We start from the raw sequence: 11,708 nt of genomic DNA on the forward strand, positions 1-11,708 counted from the left end.
ACCAATTAATAACAGCAGCAATTGCATTAAACCATCGTATGCTAAAAAGAAAACCACTGGAATTACTCTAAAAGTTAACCATTAACTACTTGAAGAATCTCTGTAAAATCTCTTTTATAAATGCATGAAAACTGCAGAGTAGTCCTATAAATCTTATTTACTCGTAACGTTCAAACTAATATGATCGACAGTTAAGTAATAATTTGCGGATTACGGCAAGTGCATGTTTTTGATATTATCAGCAGATTTAAACATCAAGTGGATTGTCCAGCCGTCAGAGGCTGATAAATGACCACTCATTAGAATTGCAAAGGCGGAGCGGGCCGGCGCTGTCAGCTGCCGCAGCGGAGCGTGATTCCAGACAGGGTTTGACAGGGCCACCAGACTCCATCGGGGTAATTAATTTGCCACATTCTAAAGGACGTAGGGTGTACTTCTCGAAATTAGGTTGGTAAAAGAAGTGGCAAGAGGTCATGATCAATTGATTATCATGACGACTGAGATGGAGGCGACATGGCTGTTTAATGATTAATGCTTTTGTTTATGTGGTTTCAGAGAAACCCTTCCCATGCTAATCAAGTCCAGATAAGTTTCAGCTTCAATCGAGTTTGACAAGCTACAAGCAATGCTGTTGGAATGTACTGTGGAAGCAGAGAACCTAATATCTAGCTGGCCTGTACTACAGTAAATGGAAGATTTCATGGTACAGATCACTTTTTAAGCATGACAAGAATCGTTAAAGGAATAGTTCACTCAAAAATGAACATTTGCTCAATATCTACTCACCCTCAGGCCTTCAAAGATGTTTCTTCAAAAGAACAGTTTTGGAGACATTTAGCATTACATCACTGGCTCGCCAATGGATGCTCTGCAGTGAATGGGTGCCGTCAGAATGAGACACCAAACAGCTGATAAAAACGTCACGATAATCCACATGAATCCAGTCCATCAGTTAACATCTTGTGAAGCGAAAAGCTGTGTGTTTGTGATAAACGAATCCATCATTAAGGCATTTTAAAGGGATAGTTCACCCAAAAATGAAAATTTGATGTTTATCTGCTTACCCCCAGGGCATCCAAGATGTAGGTGACTTTGTTTCTTCAGTAGAACACAAATGAAGATTTTTAACTCAAACCGTTGCAGTCTATCAGTCTTATAATGGCAGTCAATGGGCTCCACGGCTTTGAGAGTAGAAAAAAACATACACAGACAAAACCAAATTAAACCCTGCAGCTCGTGACGATACATTGAGGTCTTAAGACACGAAGCGATCGGTCTGTGCAAGAAACTGAACAGTATTTATATTATTTTTTACCTCTGATCCACCGCAATGTCTGAGCGCGTTCACAACATCCGGCATGTGACACGTGTATGTGCTCTGGCATAGTAGACATAGATATAAGTAGATGCCTCATTAGTGACTGTTTCTATGGGCCGCGATACGTTCCAAAATGGTGGACATGTATCTGGAGCGGTCGAATAGGGCATCTATACATATCTATGATAGTAGACACATGTGCAGAAGCGATCTGTCGCGCGTATACGTCACTCATTATTTACACAGTGCAGAGATATTGCGGACGTGTTCACTGGCACTGCAATGATCTAAAGATATTTAGAAGTACAGGTCATCACAATAGAAGACAATTTTGATCAGACAACGTGGGATTTTTTTGCCCAACCATATTTATTTGACATCACGCGCCGGATGTTGTGAACGCGCTCAGGACAGTTGGACATTGCGGTGGATCAGAGGTAAAAAATTATATAAATACTTTTCAGTTTCTTGCACAGACCGATCGTTTCGTGTCTTAAGACTTCAATGTATCATCACGAATCGCAGGGTTTAATTTGGTTTTGTCTGTGTATGTTTTTTTTTTTATTCTCAAAAGTGGAGCCCATTGACTGCCATTATAAGACTGATAGACTGCAACGGTTTGAGTTTAAAATCTTCGTTTGTGTTCTACTGAAGAAGCAAAGTCACCTACATCTTGAATGCCCTGGGGGTAAGCAGATAAACATCAAATTTTCATTTTTGGGTGAACTATCCCTTTAACTTTAAACCATTGCTTCTGGCCAAAATACCAGTCCATAATCCAAGAAAGCAATATTATGAATAGAGGACTCATATTTTAGTGGGAAGCAATGGTATAAAACAGTTATTAAAAACATCTTAATGTTGAATTTGTTTCTTACAAACATGTATCTTTTCACTTCACAGGGAATTAACTGATTTGTGTGGATTACTTATGGATTATTGTGAAGTTTGTATCAGCTGTTTGGACATTCTGACGGCACCTATTCACTGCAGAGGATCCATTAGTGAGCAAGTGATGTAATAATACATTTCTCCACATCTGATCCAGTGAACAAACAAACCCATCTACATCTTGGATGGCCTGAGGGTGAGTAAACATTCAGCACGTTTTCATTTTTGGGTGAACGTTTCCTTAGCGTTAACGTTATTAGAGTTCAACAGCTTATCAAGCTACAAAAGTCATATTGTAAAAGCAGAACTTAAACTGTAATTACCCAAATGAAATGCAACAGTGCTGTGTGCTAATGAGTGTTCTCCTCAGGGAGCATCGCTGTTATTGGTGCTGAGTGGGTGGTACAGGCTAATTCCCAGAACAAGATGAGACATCAGTAGACAAAAACAAGGCTTGTACAGAAGCACAAAATCACTAAACAGGTCTTGGAGGTGACAACCATATTGTTCCTTTCTGGATTCATCTCTCAAGCTGACATGATAGAGCTGCTCACTATTTTGATCTGACGTATTTCTCAAAAGAAGTTTACTGATTTGGAGTGCTCCACTAAGAACATGGAAAACCTTACGGTGAGTTTCAGATTTAAAGGTTTTGATTGCAAGGCATTAAATGCAATAAGTGCCAAAAGTAATGGGTGGTTTTAGGCACAATACAAAGCGGAGGGTCTAAAAGGCCACTACCTGTGGTAAAAATCATGGTAACTGATGGAATTGAATGGGTTATTGCCGTTATAAAACCACAGCAATATGGTAAAAGATAACAATGTTTAAGTAAATATATTTAAGTTTAAGGTTGCCAGCCAACATAGCAGCTTGACACATTAATATAACGTAGAATGTGACTTTGAAAATAGCTCAGCCAATCAGAAATTTAATTTAATTAATTAAATGCATTTAGCAGACGCTTTTATCCAAAGCGACTTACAGTGCATTCAGGCATTACATTTTCAATATTTGTGTTCCCTGGGAATCGAACCCACAACCTTTTGCACTGCTAACACAATGCTCTACCACTGAGCCATTATTATCCAACCGGTGAAGCTAGTACATCATTTACATCATTTAGGTATATATAAGTGCTGTCAAACGATTCAAAATAAAAGTTAGTGTTCACATAATATATGTGTGTGTACTGTGTATATCGATTATGTATATATGAAGATACACACATACAGCATATATTTTGAAAATATTTCCATGTATTTGCATGTATATATTTATATTCATATAAATATATTTAATATATAAACGTAACATATTTTTCTTAAATATGTACATGCATATGTGTGTATTTATATATACATAATAAATATACACAGTACACACACATATATTATGTAAACAAAAACTTTTACTTTGGATGCAATTAATCGTCTGACAGCACTAGTATACTACTGTTCACTAGTGTACTACTGTTCAAAAATGTGAGGTCGGATGTTTTTGAACGAATTGTCTTATGCTCACTAAGGTTGCATTTATTTGGCCAAAAATAAAATTTATACACAGTAATGTTATGAAATGTTATTAGGATTGAAAATATTTTAATATATTTTAAATATTTTAATATTTTTCTTCAGAAATCATTCTAATATGCTGATTTAGTGCTCAATAAGCATTTATTAGGCTAATATCTATGTTGAAAACAGTTGTGCAACAATATGTGTAAACAGTTTTTTTTAACTGTTTATTTATTTAAAATCGATTTTTTTAAATAACATTATAGAGGGAGTCGTGGCCTAATGGTTAGAGAGTCGGACTCGTAACCCAAAGGTTGCGGGTTCGAGTCTCGTACCGGCAGGGATTGTAGGTGGGGAGAGTGAATGTACAGCGCTCTCTTCCACCTTCAATACCACGACTGAGGTACCCTTGAGCAAGGCACCGAACCCCCAACTGCTCCCCGGGCGCCGCAGCAAAAAAATGGCTGCCCACTGCTCCAGGTGTGTGTTCACGGTGTGTGTGTTCACAGTGTGTGTGTGTTCACTGCTGTGTGTGTGCACTTTGGATGGGATAAATGCAGAGCACTAATTCCGAGTATGGGTCACCACGTCACGTCACTTTCATAAATATCTTTACTGCCACTTTTGATCAATTCATTCTTGCTGAATAAAAGTATTCATTTCTTTCAAAAAGAAAAAAAAAATCTGACCCCAAACTTTTGAACAGCAGTGCAGTTGTAAAAAAGTGTGTGCAGTGTCAATAAAATTGTATTGTTTATTATGTATTATTATTGTATTATACAGTATTGCACCAGAATTTTCCTGGTTTTGCTTTTTTGAGTTTGCTTTTATTTCACCCTCTAATGAGGGTTTCGTAAGGGTTTTTAAAAATCTTCTGTGTCCCGTCTCTCTGAGCAGCCAGACAACTGGCGGGAGATTGTGAACAAGAAGCTTCACTTTCCACCGGCGCTGATCCCCGCCATCCAAGAGGGCAACATGGCCTGGGTGGACAGTCTCCTCTCCCTTGGTGACGGGATCATCCGCCAGCTGGACGAGTCTGAGGATCGGTTATGGAGGGAAGCGTTGAACCTTTCCATCCGACTGGGCAGCGAAGACATCATGACCTCCCTTCTGCTAGGCGTCAAGTTTGACTTCCGTCAGATTCACGAGGCTCTGCTGGTGGCCGTCGACACAAACCAGCCCAGATTCGTCAAACACCTCCTGGACCGGCTGGATCAGGAGAAAGGCAACAAGATGGACGTTCGTTCTTTCAGCATGGCCATCTTCGACCACTCCATTGACGATTCTCAGTTCGCGCCAGGAGTGACGCCATTAACGTTGGCCTGCCAGAAGGACCTGTATGAGATCGTAACTATGCTGACCCAGAGAGGTCATGACATACCTCTGCCTCATTCCATCTCATGCACATGCCTGGAGTGCCGCAACAGCCGGCAATACGACTTGCTCAAGTTCTCGCTGTCCCGTATAAATACATACAGAGGCATTGCCAGCCGCGCGTATCTGTCGATCACCTCAGAAGACGCCATGCTCAGCGCTTTCCACCTCAGCCGAGAACTGCGCAAACTCTCTAAGAAAGAACCAGAGTTTAAGGTGAGCGAAGAAGAATTCATTCATTTATAGAAAACATTGCAAATATTACAAAAAAAAAAAATTATTTGGAAAAACAAGAGTCAATTGTCTGTTTTTCGTGAACTACTAAGAATGGTCAGTGTTGGATAGTAACTGATTACATGTCATCTAGATTGCATAATCAGATTCCAGAAATTAAAGTACTTATTGAAATTAGATTATATTATGGCTTAAAATGCTCATAATCAGATTACAGTTACTTTTTATGGATTACATGATTATATATTCACACAATGGTAGTAAATTATTCAAACTTTATTGATTCACCCCACAATTTTTATTTATCTTTTTATATCTCCCTTTCTAAATGAATTTACCACTTATATACAGTTTGGGAAACCCTGCTGTAATGTAATGTTTAATGCATTTTATGGTGTTGATAACAAAGAATGGAGTATATTTTCTTTCTCTCTGTTATTTTTGTTGTTGTTGTTGTTGCTGCACAGTAATCCCATTCAAGTCTATGTGATAAATTGGGTCAAAAGTACTCTAAAAGTAATCAAAAATTAGTCAAACTACATTAATTAATATGCAATCCAGATTATGTTACTAACAATTTTTGACATTTTATTTGTAATCATTAATGTACTACAATTTGTAAGTAATCTACCCAGCACTGACAATATGCTACTAATAACGGACTCATTTAATTTTTTTACATGCATGTCCTTGCACAGATTATGCTTCATAATTTGACAATCAGGTTTTTCCTCTAATTGCCAAGTTTTCCACTGAGTTTTGCCATCATTTGACATTGTCAGTATATTTAAAATAAGCTGTTTTCACAGTTACCAGCATTTGGTAAACACACTTATTAATTGATTTTTAACATTTCTTTCTCAAAACTCTTTATTGCTGTTTAGCCGCAGTACCTGGCGTTGGAACAGCTGTGTCAGGAGTTTGCAGTGGAGCTTCTGGGAATGTGCCGGAACCAGAGCGAGGTCTCCACCATCCTCAACAGCAATGAGGATGACAGCGAGGATGAAGAACTGGATGAACAGACGTTTGAGGAAGGCATCCCCAACCTCGCTCGTCTTCGACTGGCGGTCAACTACAATCAAAAACAGGTACTTCATTTTGCTTTAATTGCAGCAACTGACAAATGGGATAAAATGTCACAATCTATATACTAACTATTTTTCATTTAGTTTCATTTGATTTATTATTTATTTCATTTTGATTGAGGAGAAACACAGGGCATGTGAACATCATTGTTTGACCCCTGCGTTCATGCAGTATGGGATGTCTGATTGATTGACAGTTGGCTGGGAGGCCTGACTGTTTGTTTTCCTCGTCTAGTTTGTGACTCATCCCATCTGCCAGCAAGTGCTCTCCTCCATTTGGTGCGGTAGCCTGTCCGGTTGGAGGGGAAGTCGAACTGCTTGGAAACTGCTGGTGTCTTTGGGGATTTTCATTGCCATGCCGTTTCTCTGCCTCGTTTACTGGATCGCCCCTAAGTCTAAGGTAAATTTGAGCCAGTGGTGATAACAATTAAATAACATCATAATGGCCCATGGGCCCATGCAAACAACCTTATTCAATACAGCTTAAAAGCATTTCAAATATTTATATGGACTTAACCTACTTTGTTCTGCCAGCTGGGTAAACTGCTGAAGGTTCCTGTGATTAAGTTCCTGTTACACTCAGCGTCATACATGTGGTTCCTCATCACTCTCTTGACGGAGTCGATTTTCATGGAGATCTACCGCAGCGATTTTGCCTCACGAAAGCAGAACATCCTCCATAACTCTCTCCATATGATATGGGTTGCTGGTGGGTCATGCTGCCAAATAAAAATCCATAGGAAAACCACTTAATAGGCATTTAAATCCCTGAGTCTAGCCAATAATTGACTTTGATTTATTTAGAGAGAGTAAATGTAATGAGTATTGTCTAAAATAGAGTGTTTATCTTACTGCATTGGTAGGTTTCTTCTGGTTTGAGTGTAAGGAAGTTTGGATTGAGGGTTTGAAGAGTTACTTTCTGGATTTATGGAACATTGTGGATATGATGGTTCTGAGCATGTATCTGGCATCCTTCACACTGCGCATCCTCATCACGCTAAAGGGATATTTCCTCTGTCAGGACTCCAGCACTCAAGAACTGTGTGACTATTTCACCAACACAGGTGCCATCTCACATACAGGCTTTATTTAACCAGCATTGTTTTTTTTTTTATTCTTTTAACTAGCCATCCATACATCACACTTACTGAAAGTAATATAGATAGATACAACATAATACAATAATAATAGTTATCTGTATTTTAATTAAACATTGTTATTAACAAATAGTTGAAATTAATTAAAATACAACAATAATAATAGTGTTATCAACAAATAGAGTTAAAATAATAATAATAATAATAATAGATTTATTATAGTAAAATTGTAATTATTATCATTTTAATAATAATAATAATAATTATTATTATTATTATTAAAATGATAATAATTACAATTTTACTATAATAAATCTATTATTATTATTATTATTATTTTAACTCTATTTGTTGATAACACTATTATTATTGTTGTATTTTAATTAATTTCAACTATTTGTTAATAACAATGTTTAATTAAAATACAGATAACTATTATTATTGTATTATGTTGTATCTATCTATATTACTTTCAGTAAGTGTGATGTATGGATGGCTAGTTAAAAGAATAAAAAAAAAAACAATGCTGGTTAAATAAAGCCTGTATGTGAGATGGCACCTGTGTTGGTGAAATAGTCACACAGTTCTTGAGTGCTGGAGTCCTGACAGAGGAAATATCCCTTTAGCGTGATGAGGATGCGCAGTGTGAAGGCTGCTGGTGTCTTTGGGGATTTTCATTGCCATGCCGTTTCTCTGCCTCGTTTACTGGATCGCCCCTAAGTCTAAGGTAAATTTGAGCCAGTGGTGATAACAATTAAATAACATCATAATGGCCCATGGGCCCATGCAAACAACCTTATTCAATACAGCTTAAAAGCATTTCAAATATTTATATGGACTTAACCTACTTTGTTCTGCCAGCTGGGTAAACTGCTGAAGGTTCCTGTGATTAAGTTCCTGTTACACTCAGCGTCATACATGTGGTTCCTCATCACTCTCTTGACGGAGTCGATTTTCATGGAGATCTACCGCAGCGATTTTGCCTCACGAAAGCAGAACATCCTCCATAACTCTCTCCATATGATATGGGTTGCTGGTGGGTCATGCTGCCAAATAAAAATCCATAGGAAAACCACTTAATAGGCATTTAAATCCCTGAGTCTAGCCAATAATTGACTTTGATTTATTTAGAGAGAGTAAATGTAATGAGTATTGTCTAAAATAGAGTGTTTATCTTACTGCATTGGTAGGTTTCTTCTGGTTTGAGTGTAAGGAAGTTTGGATTGAGGGTTTGAAGAGTTACTTTCTGGATTTATGGAACATTGTGGATATGATGGTTCTGAGCATGTATCTGGCATCCTTCACACTGCGCATCCTCATCACGCTAAAGGGATATTTCCTCTGTCAGGACTCCAGCACTCAAGAACTGTGTGACTATTTCACCAACACAGGTGCCATCTCACATACAGGCTTTATTTAACCAGCATTGTTTTTTTTTTAATTCTTTTAACTAGCCATCCATACATCACACTTACTGAAAGTAATATAGATAGATACAACATAATACAATAATAATAGTTATCTGTATTTTAATTAAACATTGTTATTAACAAATAGTTGAAATTAATTAAAATACAACAATAATAATAGTGTTATCAACAAATAGAGTTAAAATAATAATAATAATAATAATAGATTTATTATAGTAAAATTGTAATTATTATCATTTTAATAATAATAATAATAATTATTATTATTATTATTATTAAATATGATATAATAATTGTTTGAAATGTATTTTTTTCCCCACATGTAGCAGCAGTAGTAATAGTAATTATATATTTTTTGATCATTTTTACTACTTCCGATACATGAAAAAAAAAAATGACATCTCGAATTATTATTATTATTATTATTATTATTATTATTATTATTATTATTATTATTATTATTATTATTATTATTATTATTATTATTATTATTATTATTATTATTATTATTATTATTATTATTATTATTATTATTATTATTATTATTATTATTATTATTATTATTATTATTATTATTATTATTATTATTATTATTATTATTATATAATTGTATCATATGTTTCTGAATAGTACGAGAGGACTGGAAACAGGAGGATCCTCAGCTGATTGCAGAGACTCTGTTCGCCGTGACCAGCATGCTGAGTTTCACACGTCTCGCCTACATTCTGCCGGCCCATGAATCCCTGGGAACCCTGCAGATATCCATGGGAAGAATGATCGATGACATGATGAGGTCAGATCTTGCTGTTTGATCTCTGCGATTGGACATCCAGTATAGCTATGAGAGGAGAACACCATTAAAATCGCTTTCATCAAATATTTTTCTTGCTCTACAGGTTCATGTTCATCCTTATGATCATCGGAACCGCATTTTTGTGTGGAATAAACAACATATACGTCCCATATGTTGTTTCTCCATATCTTGGCAGGTGATTAATAGCTTGTTTACATGTAATTACATGTGTTTGGTTGGTTTGAAATCACCTGGGAGATGCATCTTAAATCTGTTTGTCTGTTGTATTCGTTTTAGATTTAATGAAACATTTAACTTCCTCTTCTGGACCATGTTTGGAATGGCAAACCAGGAATACGTAGACATGCCTGATTACGCTCTGGCTGAGTTTGTGGGAAGGATCTTCTACGGGATATTCACACTGCTCATCGTCATAGTGCTACTCAACATGCTTATTGCCATGATCTCCAATTCATTCCAGAGGATCGAGGTTTGAAGCTTAAAATATCATTATATATAAAAAAAAGAGTTAAGATAATATTAGAGAACATTTGTAGACCAGTGCGATGGAACAAACTTCCGGTACCCAAAAATGAAAGCGGTTTTTATTTACTCTCCCTCATGAGTAAATATTTCAAATAAATGCTATTCTTTTGAACTTACTATTCATCAAAAAAATACTGAAATCATTTGCAGTTGTTAAGTAGCACAGCTGTTTTCAACATTGATAATAATAAATGTTTTTGAGCAGCAAATCAGCATATTAGAATGATTTCTGAAGGAACGTGACACTGAAGACTGGAGTAATGATGCTGAAAATTCAGCTTTGCATCACAGGAATAAATTACAGTTTTAAATATATTCAAATAGAAAACTGTTATTTTAAATTGTAATAATATTTCACAATAGTACTGTTTTTACTGTATTTATGATCAAATAAATGCAGCCTTGGTGAGCAGAAGAGATTTACCTTACCAAAACTTTACCAACCCCAAACTTTTGAACGACAATGTTTATGTACAGTATGCTCATAATGTCTCTTCCTCTCAGGATGATGCAGATGTCGAGTGGAAGTTTGCTCGCTCTAAACTCTACCTCAGTTACTTCAGGGAGGGTCTCACTATGCCAGCTCCCTTTAATATCATCCCATCTCCAAAGGCTCTCTTCTATATCTTGAGGTAAGAAAACCTGCTAAATGAGAGGTACTATCAAACCTCCATAATCTCTTATGCAGACTATGTGAACTCACACTTTTTTTTTACCACAGACTTTAGATCATTTAGAACCAGATGTAACCTTTCTGTTCCTCCCGGTCTTGTGTAGAAGCATCTGCCGAAAGATTTGCTGTTGCAGTAACAAGAAAGCCCCAGAATATCCTCCCATTGCATCTTTGGTGAGCGTCTGAGGGGATTCGATCTCTACAACCGCCATAATTCTTGGTTACATTTTGTTGATGAGGTGTTTTTCATATTTTTTTTGTTCAGTCTAGCAATACCCTGAATAACAGCGGAGGTCAAGGTGAGGGCAGAGTGCCATACCGCCTGCAGGTGACCAAGGCTCTAGTGCACCGCTACATCGAAGCCGCACGCAGAGAGTTCGAAGAGAGCAAGCGTAAAGGTAGGTCATATTTTCGGCATCAGGTAATGATCCAAAAAGCTTGCAGTATTTCAGTTATTTAAAGGGGTCCTATTATGCTCTTTTACAAAGTCTTGATTTTGTTTTGGGGGTGTACTAGAACATGCTCTCATGCTTGGTGGTTCGGAAAACGCATTATTTTTCACATAATTTACATTATTAAAGTACCTACATCATCTGCTTTCGGAAGCCCAAACAAAGACGTTTGGGCACGGAGATGAAAAAAACAGCATTTCAGGCAGTCGCACACTGGACGAGAAGCGCAGCGTCGCGTCGCGCCACATCTTTAAAATTCAAATACATTATTTTCTATGAGTGTAGGCACACCGGCGGC

General features: G+C 36.8%; 1 protein-coding gene across 1 annotated transcript in view; it reads left to right on the forward strand.

The window, feature by feature from the left end:
- The first annotated feature begins 2,824 nt into the window (after positions 1 to 2,824).
- LOC107675848 (short transient receptor potential channel 2-like) overlaps positions 2,825 to 11,708 on the forward strand; it is an 11,322-nt gene continuing 2,438 nt past the window's right edge. Inside the window, exons 1-12 of the mRNA XM_016470342.1 lie at positions 2,825 to 2,839; positions 4,624 to 5,316; positions 6,219 to 6,422; positions 6,655 to 6,819; positions 6,954 to 7,128; positions 7,283 to 7,483; positions 9,577 to 9,739; positions 9,843 to 9,935; positions 10,037 to 10,229; positions 10,790 to 10,917; positions 11,063 to 11,132; positions 11,224 to 11,356. Of these exons, the coding sequence (XP_016325828.1) occupies positions 2,825 to 2,839; positions 4,624 to 5,316; positions 6,219 to 6,422; positions 6,655 to 6,819; positions 6,954 to 7,128; positions 7,283 to 7,483; positions 9,577 to 9,739; positions 9,843 to 9,935; positions 10,037 to 10,229; positions 10,790 to 10,917; positions 11,063 to 11,132; positions 11,224 to 11,356 (2,233 nt within the window). The remainder of the gene's footprint in view (positions 2,840 to 4,623; positions 5,317 to 6,218; positions 6,423 to 6,654; positions 6,820 to 6,953; positions 7,129 to 7,282; positions 7,484 to 9,576; positions 9,740 to 9,842; positions 9,936 to 10,036; positions 10,230 to 10,789; positions 10,918 to 11,062; positions 11,133 to 11,223; positions 11,357 to 11,708) is intronic.

Source organism: Sinocyclocheilus anshuiensis, unplaced genomic scaffold (genome assembly GCF_001515605.1).
Source record: "Sinocyclocheilus anshuiensis isolate Anshui unplaced genomic scaffold, SAMN03320099.WGS_v1.1 scaffold1832, whole genome shotgun sequence".
Taxonomy (NCBI): domain Eukaryota; kingdom Metazoa; phylum Chordata; class Actinopteri; order Cypriniformes; family Cyprinidae; genus Sinocyclocheilus; species Sinocyclocheilus anshuiensis.